This window comes from Gouania willdenowi, chromosome 4, assembly GCF_900634775.1.
Source record: "Gouania willdenowi chromosome 4, fGouWil2.1, whole genome shotgun sequence".
Taxonomy (NCBI): domain Eukaryota; kingdom Metazoa; phylum Chordata; class Actinopteri; order Blenniiformes; family Gobiesocidae; genus Gouania; species Gouania willdenowi.
In genome coordinates, this window is record NC_041047.1 from 26,263,600 (window position 1) to 26,287,537 (window position 23,938).

At 38.1% G+C, this 23,938-nt stretch overlaps 1 protein-coding gene across 1 annotated transcript in view; it reads right to left on the reverse strand.

Annotated features, from left to right (window-relative positions):
• LOC114461731 (neurocan core protein-like) overlaps positions 1–23,938 on the reverse strand; it is a 140,298-nt gene that overhangs the window by 23,422 nt on the left and 92,938 nt on the right. Inside the window, 4 exon segments of the mRNA XM_028444029.1 lie at positions 1,832–1,976; positions 2,897–2,979; positions 4,735–4,893; positions 16,437–16,550. Coding sequence (XP_028299830.1) covers positions 1,832–1,976; positions 2,897–2,979; positions 4,735–4,893; positions 16,437–16,550 — 501 coding nt within the window.

A 23,938-nucleotide genomic window follows, 5' to 3' on the forward strand; every position in this document is an offset into this window, starting at 1 on the left:
CCCTTTCAAAAGACACAAATCCATTGAAAAACCATTTTTCATGGCTTGCAGTTTTCCCATGTTTCTCTGACATGATAGCAGTCATTTTCAATCAAAAATTAAAATGGAATGAAAAATCAAATGAAAATTGTTCACAAAATCATGGAAATTTAAAGAGAACACCCTGCAGGGACTGAGATTAATCACTTGTTGGTGTGATATTGTCAGTGTCTTACGTACTTTATATATTTTTAGATGGAAGTGCAAACTGGGGCATTATAATGTTGAAAATACTTGTTTTTCCGCCTAAAATCTGCGGCCCACTTTAGATCAAACTGGTTCATTTGGCTGCAAAAATAAATTGAGTTTGACAGTCCTGCTTTATAATATCTATAAATACAGATATCTCAGAGAAATGACAAACTCAGGGACATTAATGTCTGTCCTGTTTTACACAGCCCATTTCGTATGGGAAGTTGTTTCACTTTACACATTATGAATTGGCAGAAATAACCAGCGTTTGTACAATATGGTAGAAAATGTCATTATTCAAGCTTGTTTTTCTGCATGTCACCTTTTAAAAATAATTTCATTCTTCAGAACTGAAGGAGCCTCTTAGATGAGAAGTTAACCATCTGAAAGTAAAACTCAAAAACCAGTTACATCGACTAAACTACCAGAATCCACATGACCACGATGAATGGAAACGTTCAGAGACTGTTTCCTAATCTTTTCACAAAACAAATAGTCAACAATAGCGTTTGATCATGTTATGCTGAATATGACTTTAAAATAAAACTAAAACTGAAACAAATATTACATTTTGAAAGGAATTATGTTTGGTTATTCACACAGCCTTCAGTTGATTTGTCACTTATTTTCTACCTATTTGTATTTATTGAGACAAAAAGGATTTTGTTTATCTACCAAGGGTTTAACAATTAATCCATTAGATCAATGAATCGATTTATATTCCTACGATCCAACTACATCAATCTGTGCTCGGCAAGTTGGCCCTCCTAATCAATCTAAAATCATTTTAAAAGGTAATCAATCAGTTGCATTGATTTAAGCACAGCAGACTTTATATGGCTATGTTTTAAAAGCACTTTTGAAAAATAAAGACTTTACGACCAACACTTGGTTTGCTTATGTCCATAATAAACTTATAGACTATTACCTTACAAGAAACATCAGGAATCTATGAAAGCTCATCTATCTGCACTGTCCGATATCCAGCAATTTATTTCACACTCGCACTGACTGAATTATTATTTTGGTTAAAAAGTTGCTGAATCTATTTTAAGTCACTGAATCATTCTAAGTTAACCAATATCGTCCTTGTATCAAAACGGCAACAACGAATCGTGATTCGAATTGATTCGTTGTTAAAACAAATCGTTACACCCCTATTATCTACCATTAATGTATAAGTGGAATAAGCAAACACTATGAAAAAGGTACATTTCTGATACAGTATGTGGCACAAAGGTCTTTAATAGCACACAGCAGTGAGCTTATATGTTTTGGTTTTCTGGTCATGAAGCAGAACATATTTCCCATCTAAAGGTGTGCACTGCTTTACTAAGAGAGGAAAATCAGCAGAGCTGTGATCTCTGATACCTTCCTAAAGTGGAAAATGATGCCAGATCAAAACAGAGTGCTGCAGCGAATGTTATTCCACGTGTACATGGGTGGAATAAGAAGTCTCAGACTAAAATCTTCCACTGTATGGAGAGGATGTGAAATATGTGTTATGTATGTACAGTATTGTGCTTTCTGCTTCTCCAAACGTTGCAGTCAATGACCAAAATTTTAAATGAAAGTAGACAACTATACAGTTTGTCCTCACCTGTTCCCTTCTTGCAGACGTACGGCAGGTTATAGTTGCAGGGCACATCGTTCCACTTGCTGTTCTCATGTGCAATCATGACCACACAGTCTTCCCCACCAGCAAAGAAGTTGTCTGGCTGGTTTTCACGCCAGTTCTCATATTGCTGCACAAAAACATAAATAAAAAAAACTTCTTTAAAGGGCCCATGTTACGCTAAATCGACTTTTCTATGCTTTAAACATCATAAAAGTTCTATTTAGGCTTCATACACATGCCCAAAGTGTTTTTTTCATTGATTCCCTCAATCGTTAGTTAGAGGGTGATTTCCTCCTTTCTTACTACAGGGTGAGCCCAAACACCTCGCTCCAATTTGATGACGCGTTCCCACTTTGATGACCAATTTGACGCGGCACTAAGCTGGATAAGCCACGCCTCCAGGAAGCTCTCTGCCGTGATTGACATGTAAACAGACACGCCCACGAAGGTGAGCATGTCAGCATCCTTCGCACAGTGCTATGAATGTATTTTCTACAGTCTATGTATGTACCGGTGAACGCCCCGCCCCCACGCTCTGTCTCGTGTTTATAAAGCAGCATGAGCTCAGCTACGGAGTGGGTGGGAGGAGGGCAGGCCGTCCTCTCATGGATATGTATAAGTAGCCCGCTAATCAGCCTGTGTAGAGTTTGTGTAGAGTTGCTCAGAAAGTGACTTTTCAGAGGCTAAAACTGGCGAGTTTGGGAAAATAAACCTCAAATACTATGTTTTTGGGGTTCTTAGAACAAATGGAGATGGGTGAAAAATAGCATGATATGGGACCTTTAATGACCAGGTTTCTAACACAAAAGTCTGGCAGACTGGACTAAATAAAAAGTGAGAGTTGGATCAGATTTTATTAAGTAAGAGTCAGACTCAGTAGTAGATTCTGACTGAGATATAGATTCCTCGAGGGCTAAAGATTATCCTAAACATGAAATAATGAAGTTATTAAGGACGTAATGGGCAAGGTTTAAACTGAAAACACTAAGAACACATATTGAAGAGGTGAAATGCTGTTTGTAACACTGAATACTGATGAGTTCTCACCAGGTCCATCTTGTCCGTCCACTGAAAGTCGTCCTCCACTGTTCGGTCGTTCAGCCCAATCCAGGTGTTGTCATGGCTTAGACCTTAGTGAGACGTAACAACATCCATACAAGCATTTTAAACCATGAGAATCAGCTTCACTGCTCATTTTGACAACAAACAAATATCAGTTAAGTTCTTTGTGAACGTTTTCTCTACATATACTGCATCTTTGTAAAAAAGTGATCACCTCATCACATTACCACGTTTGCCATATGCACATGACCTTTCTTTATTCTACTCTATATTTAACATGTTAACATCCATCGTCCCAAATATGGATCCAAATGCATTTTCTCACTCATTCACACTCTTAAGGGATTTAATGCTTCTCAAATACAGCAGCATATCACAATTGTCATATACCGTTTGAAAGCTTAGAATCTTACTTGTTTTTTTTGTTTTTTTACCATAAACCATTCCAAGACATAACCATCACAGTAAACACAGTCAATTATTTTGTCAAACTTGGGGGGAGAAAATGGCGACAAACAAGCCAGCGCTTTTCACCTTGTGCAATGCCATGTCTAACTGAATCTGTATATTCCATCAAAAGTGGTTTCAAAATCTTCCTAAGACATTCAAAAATCCAATGAATCCCAGCTGATTATATTGTGCTATGCTACTGATGGTGAATTGAATACGCCCGAGTGTGACCTTTCCATAGAGCGCAAGATCATGACCATACACCAAACCATTCAAAAGTTATAGCTGTTTTATTATCCGTGGTGCCAAATGTGCCATTTGGAGATTCCAAATGGCACATTTGGGAATGCCTGGACATTGCCAGCTAAAAGCTGTTGCAGAATTCTCAAAAATGGAGGATTCCAGGTGCCACAGTGGTGGGGACAGTCGCTCCAGTGGTATCTGTCATTGTGTCCTTGGGCAAGACACTTCACGCACGTTGCCTAGTATGAATGTAGTGTGTGTGTGAGTGAGTGTTGGTGGTGGTCGGAGGGGCCGATGGTGCACTACAGCAGCCTCGCTTCCGTCAGTCTGCCCCAGGGCATCTGTGGCTACAATAGCAGCTTACCACCACTAAGTGTGGAGTGAAAGTATAATGCCTTAATTCTGTAAAGCGACTTTGAGTGTCTATGATAAAGCGGTATATAAAATACAATGCATTATTATTATTATTATTATTATTATTATTATTATTATTATTATGTAGGAAGGTAGTACCTTGTACCTTGTACTCATCTTGTTTTCAAGCCAATACACATAACTCAATTTTAACTGTTAATGATAAAATAAGCCATGCAAAGATGGAAATATTTGTACTCTCATGTTCATACAACAATAACTCAGTTGATACCTACAGTACTTAAAATTGTTCTCAAGAAACTTCAGAATGTTATGTTTTGAAAGAGACCCATGCATGTGGAGATTTCTTCCTATACATTCCCACTGTCGCTAAATGCTTGTTCATGTGGATCTTGTTGGGCTCTTCCTTCTTTTTTACTATGGACTTTATATTTTCTTCAGCGCTTTGAGATGACTTTGTTGTATTTTGCGCAATATAAATAAAGTTGAATTGAATGTGCACCATGGGGTTCAAACACAGTTATCATTGCAATTGGGGAATGTCTTTCTGAAATCTAGGTGGACCTTAAGGGTTAAGGTAAAATAGTCGTTTCAGCTGAAACAAGCCGAGATGTTTGCATTTTACCTGACTGGTTTGCTGGTTCAAAAGATACTTGCTCAAAGTGGGCTTTACTTTTTGAATGACCTGCAGCATGTTTACATTTTGGCCTGTGTGTGTCAGGGCTAAACTGCCCTCTTTGTTCTCCTTCACTCACCTCTGATGAAGTTCTGCTCAGCGGCACTGTGGATGCTGGCCAGGTGTCCACTGTGCTCCCTGCAGTCCTTCTCAGCATCCTCCCATGTGTGTCTGCGGGTGAAGTACCTGTAGCAGTGGCCGTGGAACTTCCTCCAAGTGTGTTCACAGCCCTCAGTGTCTGCAAGAGAATAAAGAAGGATCAGGAAAGGGGTGGTTTGCAGAAAGACCATGTATCACAGAAGAAAGGTCATCAGCCAATGAAAATGCTTATGATAGGAAAAGAGTGTTTTAGAGTTGTTCTTATCATAGGTGATGCATATGCACATATTACTGTGCGATTCTTTTTTTTCTGATTTAGTTTTCATTTCTGTCCTTCCTGCCTCTTTCTATGACTTGACGAATAATTTAAATCCACAGCTAAGGCAGACTGAGTGTAACACTAAGACATCTTAGACCAGTGAAAGGGAATTTTAATCTATTCAGATGACAACAAGCTTTAGAAATATCTTCCAGTGTGCAGTGCTCCAGTGGTATAATTAAGCCCTGTCAGGGTCCCGTCATCACACTGACTATCCTCCCGTCCTCCCTTCTTCTTTATCTTCTTCCTCTCTGATCTACATTTCTTCAGGGACAACGTGACTGCATTACATCTCACATATGGTGTGTGTGTGTGTGTGTGTCGGTTTTTGGTTTGTGCAGGGATAAAAGTGTGCAAATATGTGCAAATGCTTTATATGGATGAGGTTACACAATCCCCTTAGAACCTCCAGTTTCTCCACCACCTCCTCATTTGTGCTCCCTCTCTCTCCTCCCTCCCTACAGTGTGGGCACCAGGACTATAGCATCGACCTCCAGCAAATTTAAAGTGACATTCCAAATTGGACAGTGCAAATTTCTCCTTGTGGGGCCCTGCTCAGTATGCAGGGGTTTTGAGTCATTGAGTCATGTCCAAGGAAAGAAAGAGAAGATGAAGCATGTAGATGATAAAACTGTTTCTATAGTAAAGTTTGGTATTTCCTCAATTCGGGACCCCATGTGAGGTCGCCTGGAGTTTAAATGGGGTCACCTGAAATTTCAGAAAAATAAAAATAAAGTTTTGAAAAATTTTAATTATTATTCTTTTTGTTTTAATTTAAAACAACAAAACAACTGTATTTCTATACTTTCACTTTGTAAATAAAGTTCTAAAATGCAGTAAAAAAAATAAATAAATATCTGAGCTCAAACATGGTCAAAAACTAATTATAGAAAAAAAAAAAAGTATTTGGGGTCGCCAGAAATTTTTGATATCAAAATGTGGTCATGAAAAAAAAAAAACGTGCTCTCCCTTTTTATATCCTCCCTATAATAAAAGATTTCTTACCCTTCCTTAGGGAGGGCTGGTGATGGTCACAATTAAGCAATAAAATAAATCAAATTAAATCAATTTATTTTATTGCAATAACAAAACATGCGTTGCTGTGTCATAATGATTGCACTTCTTGTAGTGTTGACCTTTGACAGCATGTGCAGACAAGGAGAAAAAAAAAATGTGGTCATGATCCAAAAATGGATGGGAACCACTGCAATAAATACAATTTCTTTCCACTTATTTACAAAATGAGATCCTTTAAAACGGGTGTTATCACTCGTTCATTCCATCATCATGATCTATAGTTGTTTTTAAGTAGTTTTCTAAGCAAAATGTTGTAGTGCTTGAATTCAAAATTCAAAAGTAAGAGAAAAAGTTTGAGAACCACTGTTTTCAGATATACTGTATGAACTCAAGGTCAAGCGGAGAACTTAAAAGTTTTATCTTTAAAGTGCATTGGTAAAGATTCATAACAAGTCATCATTCTGGTATCCCTCATCCTTTATATTTATCATTATTATTATTATTATTGTTGCTGGGTTGTTCTTTGTTGTTTTGTTTTTATTTCTTTTATTTCTTTTTGTTGCTTGTTTTGTGCACCAACCACCAAGTCAAATTCCTTGTACTGTCCTCAAAACTGTACATGGCAAATAAAACATTTCTGATTCTGATTCTGATTCTGGTAAACCTAGTGAGGCAAAGGAATATGCTTGGGGATTTCCATGAAGGCATTTTGATTTTATTTAAAATTTTTTTTTTAAAAAGTCAAAAAACTCTTGGTCACCAAATAAACCTGAGTATGCTGACAAAATACATCAATGAGTGGTGAGGGTGAATAAATGTGCCAGTCACACATTAAAAGACAGGATTGGCCCTTAAAGCTGCTCGTTCGTATACCGCACATCATTAAACAGATCACTGATGTGGTTTCCATCTGTTTGTTGGGGTGGAGCAGGGACAGATGGGGGGGACAGGGTGCTGGTGGACGCACTGGGCACCCTTTCTCTAAAGTTGGCTTTAGGGAGACTGCTTTTCTGTGATTGGCTGCAAGCCTTATTCTGGTACTCTTGCTCTGTGCTGGTTGAGAATCCTAAAGGACTTTTTTGAAACATCTGATATTCATAACATACGACTACTTTAAACTGAATCTAAAAAAAAATGTAAGGAAAAAGGGACAAATTCTCAATCAGCTGACAACAAATCAAGTCTTGACTCGACTCAGTAAAGAAACTTTAAAAGACGGACCTTAAATCCATGAACAAAATAACACATGACAGGATGGCAGCTGATTGAGGATGTTAAATACAGGAGCATTAAGCACTTCCACCAACACTAACTTACTGTTAGATCTTTACTTTCCTGATCAAAATAAAAACAGATTCCACTATTCATGTATTTTTTCCACATACCTATAACTTGCATTTTTGCAGGATGTTAGATTTACTCCCTCAAAATACTTTTCTCAACGTGTCAGAGGGCTTTAGGAAAGGCAACAACATGAATTCACAGGAACTTCAAAGAACATGGAAATGATATCTCAGCTCTGCACGTGCAGGTTTAGGTCTGCGTATCTAACTCAGCAGATTAACTGCATTAGCAACTTTAGGAAAGTCTGACTGAGGGAAGATCGAATAATCCACTCAACGCACATCAAACTGATCTTTACAACATATTCTACATGTTTTTCCACATCATTCAAAAACTACTAACAGCAATGAGTTCCTCATTTAACATCAATATTTGTGTTCAGCCTTTTGATGTTGTTCTTAATATCATAGACTTATGACCATGTGACCGTTTTCCAACCTCTTCTAAACATTTGTTCACATTATCATTGAAAATGCTTCCATCTTGTTTTCTCCTTGTTGCCTGTTTCCAATTACACATTGATTCTCTAAATCTTGGTTACTGCGACAGTCTACCTGGCTCGTGGCCACTGCTGTAATAGGCTACTTGCTCTGAAATATCTCATTACAGATTGGGGAATTCATGTCGTAACCTCAAAATGTGCTAACAACACAAAAATGAAAAAGCCATTAAAGGAAATTCAGCCTCGTCTTAGTGACTCAGGTACACTAGTCTGAGCTCCAGGTAGCAGTGCAGCACCATGTACAGTCTAAACATTACATTTAAACATTTGAGTGTATGAGATGCTCCTTATGAAAGCATTTTGAACACTTTACAGCAGGGGTGTCAAACTCATTAAGTTTATTTATTTTTTTTTTTTTTTTATTTTTTTTTTATTTTTTATTTAAAAAAAAAAAAAAAAAAAAAAAAAAAACTCATTAGGTTTAAGGGCCAAATACGGAGCAGTTTATCTTAAGTGAGCCATAGATTTTAGGGGGGAAATCTGTAATTTAAAAGTATTGTGGACGATGTTATTTTGGATTCAACTTCCAGGTGGATCATCTTAACTATTGGTCCTCCTAATTGTCAATCATTCTGATGAAATGTTTACCTAAAGAAGTCGTACGTGCTCGTGCTCATGCTCGGTGCGCATCAGGTCCTTTGAAAATGAATTTTCACTTACCGCTGGCGAGTCTGGCATAGTGGGAAAAGTGCAAAGTAAGCTGAACCAGCAGCTTGTATGAGCGATGCCGACTCCAACTTGTAAACGGAGCTGTGCACAAGAAAAACTGGGCTCGTGCACGTTTTCTCGCACACGTAGGCCTTCCCTCTTGGAAGCAGGTAGAGTGTTGCAATGTGCAGAGGGTGTTTATTTTCTAAACTTTAATTATTATTGTGCTCTAATATGCACTTCCAAGTATAAATAAATCATAAAGCATGTACGGCACTGATAATATCAAAGCAATACGTCAGGGTTCTCACCAGCGCTATTGAGCGTAGGGGCCCCTGACGATGGCACCCCCTACGTTCAGTTTTCAGCAGCGTTGGGGGGATTTTCTGTTGGTTTTTTTCCTTTTTTAATCGGCACCGTCGTGATAATTGTTGCACACTTGGACAAAAAGAGACTTCCAGGCGTGCATGGGTAGTTTTAACGCTCTTTTTAATCTGAATAACAGAGAAACACATACATCAGCCGCACCATCTATTTAATACAGGTGATCTGCTCGTATGCTCCAGACTTTATCTGAGGACCCCTGCAGCCCTTGAGCTGCCCCCGATGCTGCCTGCGTGCACCGTCCAATATAAACAGTGCTTCAACCAGACGTAGCGCACATGAAGCTGCTCGTGCTGTTTATTTATAAACTCGCAACAGATCACACTACATGCGATGTGAACACCGTCAAGTTGAAACGTGTTCGGGCTTAAAGAGAGTTCGGTTTCATTCTGGTCGGGCTGGTTCGGGCCGTGTTCTCTCGGGCCGGGTCTTCTTTTTCGGCCAGGTTACTGTGTGTGTGTGTGTGTGTGTGCGTGCCTGTCGTCCCCGTGTGTGTGTGTGTGTCCAAGCACGTGTCCTCTGTGTGTGTTTGTGTGTGTGTGTTCCAATATTACTACTAACATCAACAAAAAAAACTTTAGCTTTACTTCACTAAATTTCTAATAATAATAACAATAATTAATTTTTATTTTTAAGCACTAAAAAAAACCTCAAAAACACAGTCAAAACAAATATACACAAGTACAAAAGGTAAATTCAGACAATAGGTTACAATCATAAGTTAAAAGCTAGTTTAAAAAGGTGAGTTTTGATTGTGAAGGTCATGTGTTTGCGTTTTCAGGTGTGGGTGAGAAGGCGTGCAGCAGAGTTTTGGATGTCTCAAAGTTTATGAAGGACTTTAAATGACATTCTTTGGATGAAATTTGGCCCTCAGAGTTAAAAATTTCAACATTTTTTGTGCTGTGAAAAATTCCTGGTGAGAACTCTGTACATGACAGATACAGTACCAGTACCTGCAGCATCATCTTTCATGATATTTGATTTTGTGACCAATTTATACGTAATTTGGGGAAATTTTCTGGAATAATTTGAAGAAAATTGCAGGATTTTGCAAAAAATGTTGAGTTCTTTTAATAATTTTAGATAATAAATAACTTCCATCAAGTGATATATAAATGTGGGGGAAAATGTGAGCCCTGATAATAATGTGGAGTTTCATTGAATTTGTGTATTAATTTGCAGATAACTACAACTGAATTAGTTGGTAATTTACACAATGATTCATGGCTTCTCTGACTTTTTTTGCTTGCAGCTGCGGGCCAAATAGGATGCTCTAAAGGGCCAGATTTGACCCCCGGGCCTTAAGTTTGACACGTCTGCTTTACAGGATGGACTTTACTTAAAACCCTGAAGGAGCCTTTTAACACAGACCAATCTATCTTTTCCATTTTTATGCTTATAAACTATATGCACACTGTCACACTTAAAAAAAAAAAAAAAAAATTTCGATCAGGAGTGTAACTCTGTTTTTCAAAAGGAACCACAAACACAAATACAGAGCTTGTGTGTTTGTGCAAAGCTTTTACTTTGCACATGTGACTCACAGAAAAATGAACTATGAACGGCATAAAGTGGAAAGACAGTGAGCAAGAGAGAGAGAGAGAGAGAGAGAGAGAGAGAGAAACAGGAAAAGAAAAGGAGAGGGAAAGGGAAATGTCAGGATCAAAGTTAAATGTTTCTTTCCTCTCAGATCTTCAGCCTCGTCTCTGTCGATTTCTTCCCCTACTCGCTGACATTGCAGCTCAAAGCACAACATCACATCAGCCTCTTCAAATATTTAGACATTATTCAAGTTGTCTCCTTTTACCCATCCCACCCTCCCTGAGGGAAGGGTGGGGGTTCAATCTCAGCGATTAGTAATCCCAGACTTTGGTTAACAGCAGGAAGGAAATAAAAGGCTGTAGATTTCCAGGCAGTTGAGTGAAATGTTTATCTACAACAACATGGCCTCAATAGATACCAAACTCCATATATGTTTGCATTTCAGTGTGCGTCTGAGTGTGCGTGAGAGTAAAAATATACATGCTGGTATTTTGTTTTCAGCACGTATAGCTGTTTGGGAGCTGACAGCTCAGTGTCCCTTTTGAGTACAGACAGATGACAGTAGTCTCTGCAGAGACAGGAAGTGAGTGACAAAGTGAGGGAGGGACTCTGTTGACAGCCGGCGTCAAAAAAGTGGGAATGTCACACCAAGTGTGTGTGCACTACAGTGCAGGAATTACCAATGCTGATTCACACAATGTAATACTAATTTGTTTTTAGAATGAATAGTTTTAAATGTTACACTAAACAGTAATAAAGTGTGATGTAAATAAGTGGTTCAACTTTTCCAAAATCCTGCAACTTTCTTCAAGTTATTCCACATAATGTCCCCAAATGACATCAAAATTGGCCACAAAATCTAAAAATTGTAAAGTGAAGATCCTGCAGGGACTGAAATCTGTCACATGTTGTTTGATATTATCAGTGCCGTACATATTTTACCATTTATTCATACGTGGAATTGCAAACTAGAGAACAACAATGATCAAATTACTCATTTTCCAGCCTAAAATCTGTGGCCCACCTTAGATAAACTCCTCAATATTTGGCCTCTGAACAAAAATAAGTTTGACATTAGCACAACAGTGACACAATGATAATGCTCATGCTCACAGTACACACTGAGAATTAAAATAAGTGTACAAAAAGCCTGATGCTTATGTTCAAGGAGAGGTAGGGTATGAGGTCGTGTGTGAGTGTGAAAAGTGTTGACATTGATGGAGTGACTGAGGAGTGCGTCTGAGGCGTTTTCCGTGGCTGCTAGTCAGCTCAGGCTGCCTCATTAGTCTCAGTGTAGACTTCACTACATCGTCTGCTATCTGCCTTCAGTCTGCTGTATACCTCGTGTCGCTCTTGACATTCACATATTTTAAAAATCTTCCTATCTGTCTGCCCCAGATTCACCGGCTATGCTCTTTGGAGGTAGTGTTGTGCTCTACTTTGCTTTTTGCGCTCACATATGGAAGCCTTTTTTTTCTTTTATTTTTTTTTAACAAAAAAAACAATAAATACATTTTCTCTTAATGTGTGTGTTGAAAAACATATCTCAGTATTTTTGACTTCAAGTGTTGTGAGCCACAACACTTGAATTTATGTGTGAAATCGTATTAGCGGACAGCTTTGGTGTGTTTAGAGCGTTTTGTTAACTAAATACAACCAAGAATAATGTTACTAAAAAACATGCTAGTGTCTGCTTATTACCAGTGTTGTGCTAGTTACTGCAAAAACATAACTAGTTACTGTTACTTCATTCACAAAGTAACTCAGTTACTATTTTGATTACTTACACCAAAAATGAATGAGTTACTGGAAAAAGTAACTTTTAAGTTACCTAGAATTAAAGAATGTATTATTTTTTCTGTCATTTGTGTCCACACAGCTTCATATCAGTGCTGTATCAGAAAATAATCCACTATTGTTCAACTCTGCGGTGGAGGAATAGTGGTTAAGGAAGCTGGCTCGTAAAACGAGGGTAGGTGGTTTGAATCCCTCCTACCCCTACTGCTCCTGTATTAACATTGCTTTGGATAAAAGCCTCTGCTAAATGAAATTGTATTGTATTCAACTCTACAGTTTCTAATCATTTATGTTCACAGTACTAAACTCTGCTCAGTATTAGTCTTTACACACACCAATCTGACTCAAACACTAAGTGTTTTACCTGAGATCAGCAGACAGTGAAAATGTTACAAGGGATTCAAAAATAAATAACACAAAACAACCGGAATATTATTCAGAATCAAAGATACAAATTTTTTACAGTGGCTTCAGCATCATAGAAACAGTTGTGTTTAGCCCTTAGAATGTTCCCTAACAGCTTAAGTACAAAAACTAGCAACAATATACAACACAAAAACGAAAAACCTTCTAAAATAAATAAATGAAAGCAATCTGAATTAACATTCGGAATACATTTTGACCAACTCTGCTTTGTAAAAACTGCTATAAAACAACCATAAAATATGTGTCTATAAAGCACAAAACAGCTTCTCTAAAATTCAAACTGAGCAATTTTTCAACCTTAGCACAACTTAATAGTTGCACCTTAACATATGTAAAGTAAGCTGTGTGTATTCCAAATGCAGATTCTGCTGTTGTGTATGCTTATAAAAATAAATATGGAGAAAAAAAAAAAATCACAGCATTTTTCTGAGTTACACAATGCAATGCATAGGACATGGTATCAAAACGAGCGACTCCACAGTAGCGACAGGCTGCATATTTTTAACAACGTACCGTGCAATAGCTTTGCAATTATATAACAGTCCGTTAAAATCTAGCCGCTGTTGTTTCGGTGCAGAGGCTTCCATCACGTCCACCAACGCAGCGTTAGCTTAGAGCTTTGATTGGTAAAATAATGTGCATATTTCCACTTTGAGAAGCTTGTCTTGCTCTCGCATTGACTCGCCATGATTAGCGCACGTTATAGTAAACAGAGACACGCCCACAATGCTTCTTCTTCTTCTGTTTTATGGTGGTTGGCACGGCGTCCCGCAAAAAAATTTAGCACCACTGTAAACAGGAAGTATACTGCGACTAGCCAAGTAACGGACAAACGCACTATATTGCATTGATAACTGAGTTTATTTATTTAAATAATATTGCTTTAGAGTACTAGTTACTGTCAAAAATAACGTAATCACCACTTTGTCCCTGCTAACATAAAACCTTGATAAGAATGAATTATGATAATTCATTAAACAGCGTCTGACAAACGGGGGCAATGTGAATACCTTTGAGTGACAAAGCATTAACTTTCCTCACTGCGAGTTCAATGAGAGAACTTGGCCATTAATTCTTAGATGGTATCACCATGGTAACATGCCAAAGGCAACAACATGCAGCAAACCACACAGCAGAACAAACAGGTTCCTTTAATAAAGGAGAGGGAAAGATGTGTGACTTTTAAGAAGCTTGAAGTCTCTTTGAAACAAATGAGATTCTGTTTCTAACTCTCTCGTCGCTGACAAAGTCTTTTGTCGGATTTTCATTTGGGATCAATCATAAATGGCAGAAACATGCAAATCTTGTACATTTGATCAATGAATACTAGATTTCTCTTGATGCACAGTATAGGTAAAACACCAGATTTAATTTTACACCAGTTGAATTACCCACAAACAGCTAGGTGTGGATTTTATAAGAAAAACAATGAGATTGTAATATTGTACCTTATGAGAACCAAAACAAATAGTAATTTAGCTAGTTTAAGTTTTTCACTAGCTGATATAGTGAGCATTTTCACAGCGAGCATTTTCTTTGTATTTCAGGGAAACTATGAATCAGACACACTGCTCTCCTGGGACCTCATGTACAAAAGATATATACGCCCAAGAACATGCACGCGTCAAAATCCTGATGTTCAGAAACTGGAGGAAGCGTGGAAATGTACAGTCTTTTACGTCAAGTCCTGACGTGGCGTACGTACGTTTCTGCATAGTTGATGCTTTAGATTCAAAGGATTTATTAGTTTTTATTAGAATTTATAAATACATTAACACATTAACCTCTGAGCTGCTATTAACATGTATCATTTACAATTTTTTCGTGAGTTACAGTCTTTTTGAAAGTTTTATTTGTCTAGTCTGAGTCCACTACATGTTGTTCACTACCTGTCAAAGCTCTGTGCACTGGATATACTATAGGTGGATAGCCTTCCTCTGTAACACTGATACTCACGTCTGAACACTTTAACGCTTTCAGTCCAGCCATCGGACGTCACTTGTGCATTGTGACCGTGTCAATGGTAAATGTAGATCAGACGTGCAGAAGCAGGGCACGCGTTTGTTTACGCGTTTGTTTACGCGTTCATTAAACTGGTGCACATGAATTTAGAATTAATCCACATCCTGCAGACCGACAGGTGCAGTGTCGGAGGCGGGAAGCCGTTGGCAATTGACGTACCGGTAAACGGATTTCACTTATAGATCGCTTTAATACCAAAGCATTTTACACTGAGTCACATTTACCTGTTACACAATTCACTGCCTGTTTAATGCTCAGATGACAAACAGAGACAAACATTAAGCCTGATGTGCGCGATCAGAACGTCATATTTTGCAATTATTATTATTATTATTATTAGTAGTAAATCGCATTTTCCATGTCTTCCATCCGCTTTCCACTTCTTAACTCACCAACACTCAAGCATGCAGTGAACTGTGTGTGTCTATATTAAAGCTGATATTCAGAGTTTCTGAGAAATCTATGATTATGTAATCAATCAAAGTGAATGCGAAACTGTGCACAAAAACAAGACCGCACGGTACAACGGCAAACAGGTAAATATGATTTTGGCTCGTACCCGACCCATAGACCTATATTAATGCGACCATATGTTCTGCAATGCGCGTGCAGAAAAGTAGAGGCGTGGCTTCTGGTAAATTGGCAGAGGCAGGAGGAGAAATAGAGCTGTTTAGGGCGGGACATCAAGATGTTTCTCAGAAACTCCGAATATCAGTTTCTTCACTGTTGAATCATCTCCATCGAACATGTTAATGTTGATAATGTTGAACTTTTCTGTGTTACTGGTGGTAAGAGCACAGCTTTTTCTGATCTCAATCCCAGGTGGGTGTGGACATATGTGCGTTCACATCCACGCTGATTTAGATGTTCAAAGGTAGGTGTGTGGCTCCAGTCCTACGCACAGATTTAAACATCTGAATTTTTACGAGCTCCTGCCTGTCTCTGGATTGAGACGTACGCTTTTTTCACACCATTTTTCATGCAAGTCTTTGTACATTAGGCCCCTGGTGCTGCTTTTTTTTTTCTTGTTTATGTATCCATAAACTTTCTGAATACGTACAAGTGAAAACTGAGTCTCGTATGCATATCCATGATACTGACTGAGCTTAAATGGGACTCAATTTTCCCATCAAAAAAACGCTGTTTTTTTTTTTTTTAGAATAAAATGACAAAGAAGAAATCATGTTGACATATTTGCAACAACGTAAAATCCACAGTGTGTAACATTTTCCATCTGGGCTTTCTTATCCCTGGGGAATTTCTGTAATGAGTGACAAAAGCATCTGGATGCAGATGTGCATTATTCCAGGGGGCTCCCATGCTCTGCTGATATCTGCTACCCCTCAGCTTTCATCCTTCCTCCTCCCTCCACTTCTTTGTCTACAGTCATATCTTCACCTCTCTTCCCTCTCCTTCTCTGTGCTGTCTTTATTTACACCTCTCACCATTAACCCTCTTTCCATTAACTGCATGCGCTTGTCTTCACCTTCGCAACTTTCTCATCACCCCATCACCGTGCTTTTAACACATCTCCTTTCTTTGCTGTCTACTTTTCTCAGTTTAAAAAAACACTTCAGCCTTCACGTTTTCTAAATCCCTTCCCTACTTCCTAACTCTGTCAGCACTCTGTAGACAACCCTTAAACTAAAATAACCCGTACGGAGACGATGCACATCGTTACCTTTTTCACACGTAGCTCCACCATAGCTGGGCAGACAAAGACACACAAAGGAGCTGATCTCATCAATGCAGGTTCCTCCATTCTGGCATGGATTGGACTGGCAATCATCAATGTCTAAAGGAGGATAAAAAAACACGTCAGGCAAGCTTTGTTAAAAACACAAATTCAAACCACCACTTAATACCAAATACTGAGTGTCTCTGAGAAATTCCATTTGTGGATGGATATGAGATGTTTTACAAAAGGTTATAACCAATTGGTTCACTGGAGCTCATGTTGATAGCTCCCTTGCATTTGCAGTACTCTGCACAGTCCTGGGGTTATACAGTATATCAGGAACAATAATGAGAGAGTGTACAAAGTGTGTTTTTGTTTTGGTTGTAAAAAAAAAAAAAAAAAAAAAAAGGTGAAGAGTAGTGGAAAACACATTTCTTTAGTGATGAGCCTCCATCCTCCATCTATCATGACAAAGCACCTGTCATCTTATCAGCAGATTAAAAGAGAGCACAAATAAAGCTGATGTAATATAGGAGTTTATGGTTTAGTCTTGGCTAAAATTGGGTGTCGGACACTATAACGCTATAACGCAGTGGTGTGGGTGCTGCCTCCTTTCCACAACACTCCCTCCAATTTGTAATGCACCTCAACATCATAGGCAGGGTTTGAGATTCTTGTCAGGGACTTTTTTTTTAAGAATGCTGTGTGAATGAGCTTAGAGGAGTTAAGAAATGTAAGTTGTCAGCTGAAATTCAAATCATTTTACAAATATTTCTACAACTATACTAGTCAAGGTTACGGTATAATAAAATAAAAGTAGCAGTTGAACTCCTGAATGCATCTACTGACTATTGTAGGGTGCTTAAATCTGGTCTTGGCATGTTTTAGATGTCTCCCTGCTTTAACACACCTGAATCTAATTATGATGGTATTATCATCATAAGCAGAGTTTGAGATTCTTACCAGGAGGCAAACAAAAAATAATAATGAAATATATAGACCATCTTGAAATTTGCGCCAACCACAATGTGTGTAACATATACAATAATGCAAAAATAATTAGTAACATAATTGATAATATTGACGACAAAAATTTGTGTCGACACGTAGTTTAATGTTGTAAATTCATGATAAAATCAGACCGGTGCCTGCTGTCTGCTTCATTTTTGCTGCAGTACCATACATGAACTGCTGGGTGCAGTGTGGCTCCACAATTTACATTGTGAAGAAGAAATGCGCCACAGAAGAAGAACCAACCTAAAGTCTCAAAAGTTTGGGACCATTTCACTGAACTACTTCTACACACCTGAGGTAGAACTAACATATGTGACATTAAACTAACAGTAATATGTTAGAATCAAAGCAGTAGAAAACTATTTTATATACAGTATATATATATATATATATATATATATATATATATATATATATAAAGACAACACTGACTACAGATGAGAATAAATCATACATAAAAAAGGACAAATTTTTTTTTATTGTGTTCAGAACAACCTAAGACTGTTTGACCAGAGAGACAAGCTTTGTCTTTCTGTGTACAAAACGGGACGGGACTTGGATAAGCAAACTGCTTCTCTCGTCTCCTTTTTCGGCATGTACAAAAAAAAAAAAAAAAAAAAAAAAAAAAACAGGAATAACAAAACTTCTGTGAATGCAACTATGTCGGAAATAAACTGAATAAATAAATAAAAAAATAAATATATTAGCCCTGTCTTTTTTTTAACAGCAAATGCTTGTTTGTAGTACTGTCTTTTAATATATGTTGTAATGTTTTAATCTTGTAGCACTTCGAGATTTGGTATCAAATGTAAAGTGCATTACAAAAAAAATGTATTATTATCAAAAAATATCTTTTGACCACTCAACACCATTTGCCTTTCCTCATATTTAATTAAATTTCATACATCCACTAACAACCCACACCCACGGGCTAGGGAAAAGTGCTTCTCCACCTGGGAGTTTTGTTGTGGTCTTGACTTGCCTACGTTTCTCTGACTGACTGGTTTCATGGTCCTGGATGGCGCTCTGACCTCCAATAGCGGCTCATACACACACATCTGCTGTGGCTTGCTTGGGGCCTCTAGACACCTCTTTTTGTGACATAAGTCAAAAATGTTTACTCCAGCAAATAGCTCTGTCACACTTGGAAGCACACGTCTATTCCCTCTGTCCACTCTTATCTTTACAGTATTTAAGCATTGGGATGTTTTTTTTTCCAATTATTTTCTTTACACATATGTCCTCAAACTGGTACAGCAGATTTCACTACACAGCAAAATAGTACTAACACATTACCAACAGCAAGACTAACACTAACATGCCCTTCTTTGTCTTGTCCTCCCAAACCTCTTTAACTTCTTATTTCCCCCATCACTCAGGTGTAACACTCTTTTTACATATTTCCTGCTAATAAAGTATATCACACCCTTATAGGGACGGCTGACAATGATTCATATTATATGTAATACAATTCATAAATGTATTTTTGCAAGAAAAATATGAATATTGGCCAGGAAAATGTTGCACTATTACTGTAGTTTCAACCCTTAGATGACCAATGCAGACATGGGGGGAAACAAGCTACTAAAACTAGCTGTAATTGATTTTGAGCAAATGCAATTCACACAAAAGCCTTTTTGTTTTTTTTTCAGGTGTGAGGGTCCTGATGAAAGTGTTTTTCTGGATGTTTATGGCCTTGGGGGAAAATCATTAAAAATGCTGCTAGCATCCTCAAACCCTTGGCCCTCCTAACAATGAGAATGTCCCTGGAGCCTTTGCAAGAGGTGAGGGAAGGGCTGGAAGATGAAGGAAGGAAAGAGAGCAGGTGAAAGCCTGAGGAGTGAGTGATGTGTAGATAAAGATCAGTTCAAAAACAAGGAAAAGAAAAGCAAAGACAATAGATGAACAAAACAGAGTAGAGGAACAGAAATGAAACTATGGTCTGAGACTGTGGAGTTGGTAACTTTAAGGGCATGGATTACAGCAGCTTTGCAGGAAGACAGCTTTCAGGGCAGTGGAGTCTGTTTGGATAAACAACATGACAGCCTCACAGCTGGTGCCCCGCTTTAAGCTGGAGGATATCAAAGGCTGGAGTTGAAGCAGGAGGTACAGACCCTGCCGGAGTAGTCAGAATGATGCTTGGTTTTGTGAAACACTCAGTTGTTGCGATAATTTCTACGCCTGCTTGACTCACGGGGAGAGTCTTATATCTTATATCTATCTATACAAGCAAGGAATCTCTGTCTGTCTGTCTGTCTGTCTGTCTGTGCCTCATATATCTCCGTTGTTCAGGGACAGACAGAGCTCATACTTGCTACATAGCTGAAGCTTGGTTCAAAGCTGTGGGACGTCGCATTTGTTTGGACTGTAATGCTACAGTTAATGAATAATTTCATGAAATTGTCTACCGCAAGCGAAGCACAGCCACTAAAGTCACGTGTGCGCACAGAGCCCATCATTGCACAACTCCTTTCCGGTGCGTGCCAGAGCCAATCACAGTGGCGAGCTAGAGTCACGTGTGCGGCCAGAGCCAATCGCTGAAGAGCTTGAGTAGCTACGTGAGCATGCACCAGACGTACGCGTACACAGCCAAGCAGACACATAAGTGAGAGAGGAAGATAGTTTAAGGCTCTTTCACAAGATTTGAGCTCCTGTGGACTTCTCTTTTGAGGAAACATTTTAACTTTTCCTTATTTGGTGATTACAATTCAAAACGTTTATTTCATTCACACACACATGATTTATAGATGATGTTACATCTGTTTGTATATTAATTTCTAACCTTGGATGATAATCAGCCCTGCACTAAGAAATGTTGAATGTGATTTCTGCTCTGTATGTCAAAGTGAATTTCTGTGATTGCAACCATGTCGGAAATGAACTGAATAAATAAAAAATAAAAATAAATGCAAAATAAATAGTTTTATTTGTGTATGTGTCTTTTATCAGATTCTACCTAAACCCCAGCATTGGTGCAAACTTTATCAATTTATACTAGGGAAATTGCTCACACTATTATACCCCTTCATAACACTACAGAGTACAGAGTATGTACACCTCTTTGTACATCCAACCTTCAAACACATAGGTGATAATTGAAAACTCTACTTAAGCTCCCACATGAATACATACTTCCAACGGGCACTGTCTAGTATCTATAAAGCAAGGAACCTCTGTCTGTGTGTCAGTGTGTGTGTGTGTCTGTCTCTCAATTACCTCTGCAAATCAGGCTCAGATTGACCTGAGACTTTCAACATGGCTGCTGCTTGGTTCAAGGGCGTCCAACGTCGGATTTGTTTGGACAATGATACCGTTCCTAAATTATTTCATAAAATTGTCTTAAATGCAGCTTTGCAGAACAGCTCCATGTTGACAGGTAGTCATGGTAACTCAGGATAAGTTAATTCCAGCTTTGCAGAAAAGCTCAATGTTTGACAGGTTGTCAAGGTAACTATGGATGAGATAGTCATGGTAACGTAAGATCAGTTGAAACAGCTCAATGTTAACAGGTAGTCATGGTAACTCAGGATAAGTTAATTGCAGCTTTGCAGAAAAGCTCAATGTTTGACAGGTAGTCATGGTAACTCAGAATAAGTTAGAATAGCTCAATGATGACAGGTAGTCTTGGTCACTATGGATGAGATAGTCATGGTAACTTAAGATAAGTTAAAACAGCTTAATGTTGACAGGTAGTCATGGTAATTCAGGATGTGTAATTCATAATTCAATTTGCATTAGGAAATGAGTGTTTACAAGGTCAGTTTAAAGAGGATTTAACTTTTATTTGGAATTAAAGAGGAATTAAAGCTCCCATGTAAACCATCCATGAAAAAGCTACTTAACCTCCCACTTTTCTATAGCGAGACATACTTCCTACAGGCACTGCACTAGTATATGAAAAACAACAAGAGAACAACACAACAATGCAGAGAACGCCAGAATAAACACTTCCCACATGAGCTTTGGCTTCAAGGATCTGACATTAAGTAAGAAATTCTGGCAGAAATAGGAAAAACAGACCAAAGGTAGGCAGAACAATGATCTTTGATATACCTGTCTATGAAAGGACACAATGAAGGATTAGCACATTGCATGGCAGCAAAGGTCTGAGTGGGTAAATGTGGCTCATAATGTAAAGCTAGCAATGCAATTTTAAAGGTTTAAGATAACAGGTTCAAAGAAGGGCATTTCTGGGTTCATTGGAATTACCGTATGTATGAAAAACACTGCTGAACTTAGCATTAACACAAGTGTGATAGATCCAGAAACCTTCAGGTACCCTTTACAAAAATATTTTTTTTTTCTGCAGTTCCTTTTAGGAGTTGCCTCAGTGAAATATTTTACTCCATCAACTCTTTATAAAGCATCAATAAACACAAACCTCATCCGTTCCTTGTTCTCTGCCTTAAATAAATCTCTCTCTGGTTATCTTCTGTTCCTCTGGCTGGTATGACCTGGGGCTGGTGAAATTGTTTTGGTTGGCTGTGGAGAGTAACATTTTTGACTGGTATGCTTTTCTTATGGTTGTTAGTTTTGTTTTGTTAATGATCACATTTTATTTTGGTTTCTGAAAATGTGTCGTATTTTCTGTATGGGACTCACTTTCTTATCTGTGTTTAAGTTAAAAATGCCTGAATTTAGCACCTCTGTTTGCTTCTGTAGCCTCAGAGGTGAAGTCCATCTCCCTGATTACCTTCACTACTTAAGGTGTGCATAAACACAAAGCTCTGGTGGAATGTTTTGTACATCAAATTTCTTGTGCTACTAATTCTTGCGTCTGATTTCCAGGTTTCTTAAGGAGTATTTTGCGGTATTCCTTTGATTTACCTGTCAGTATTTTTGGTTTATAGACAGGTTTTTTAACTTTTTGGGATATCAGGAATTATACGCTGTTGGATTTTAGTTAGTACTTTTTATGGTTGGTTTATACTTTGTTGAATGTTGTTTTAGGAGCTAATGTTTATCATTAAACTGACTTATGACTAGGGATGGGAATCAAAAATTCCCAGTAATCCAATTCCTCGGAATCGTTTGTTTGCTTGCCTGTCAATTCTGCTTATCGGTTCCTCTTACGTCGCAAATACGTAACAATAAACTCCTCACGGTCCTGTATATTGTGTTAATGCTAGCACCATGTGAAGCTCCTCCCACCATATAGTTGTTTGCTGTCCACCGCGAAGAATCCACCTCCTTCACCCGCAGCTGTGCTGTCCTCCGTGCTGTGTTTGTAGTGTCTCTGTTGCTACGCTACTCACTTCCATGTTCTGTACACTCGCGCAAAAGTTGCTCCTTCCACGGACTTTTGTTCCAAAAACAACAAAATTTCACAAGAACACACACCTTGTTGCCAGTTTATGTCCTTATAACAAGTAATCAGACATGGGAGGCGGACTGGTACTGATCGTCGACTTTAGTTTGCTCTTTCACACTGGTTCACACACGGCTGATGACTTCACATGTAACAACGGGGACGGCGTCTCTGAAGGTCCATTTATAGAAATGTAAACAAAGGCTAAACTAAAGCTTTACCATTTAAATACACAACAATAAGTGCAGCTGTACTTTAATATGTTCTTTTTTACAGAACAATTATTTGTTTTATGTCCAAATTAATTTTGGATCAAGTTGTTCAACTTCAAAAGGAGCACTGTAAATATTCTCAAATGTTTGTAGCCAAAATGTGTATTCATCAATTTTATATAGCGCTTTTGTATATATTATTATCCAATGAAAACAATTTATACCTGGTTGATTAAAAGAAAGCTGATATCCCTGCAGGAAATTAAAGAGACAAAGATAATATAATAACGAGTTAAAGCAAAGATATCCATTTGTATTATTTCATTCCCTCACCCAATGAGAATCGGTAAAGAATAGAATCGATAATCAGTATCGATAATGGAATCGGAATCGATTCCCATCCCTACTTATGACGCACCACAACTCCTGCTTGTCTACATCCTTATTCTCCTCTGCATTTGGGTTCTACTCCTCACCTCTTACTAAGCCTGATACTTTCCTGGATTCACAGGAATGCGCCAATCAACCTAGTCCACTTTGTTAGCAGTCATCCAGTCACCCACTACTCCTCTGCATTGTTCTAGAGTCAGACTATTGTCCATCTCTGCCTTGCTACATCCTCTTTTACAATTGGTGTAAATTCTATGCACAATAATTAGTTTGTTTGCATTGTTCCTCCTTCCTAAAAGTTACATTATGTTTGCCTGCTTTTATCAAACCTACAACCACTTTAAAAAGTAACAATTGAGCAAAACAGTTATTTCTCATGGGAGTAAATCTAGACATGCTATGGTAAAATTACTACTTGGAGCTCAGCTTCTACTTTTAATCTCAGGAAGGTCACAAAGGTTGTAAAAAAAAAAATCTAATTAAAAACTGCAAGCTTTTTCTTTTCATTTGGCTGTGAGAAGATTAAACTGCAAGAAAACTTTCCAGAAATGACTTTGCATGTTAGATATTGTTTTCGGAGA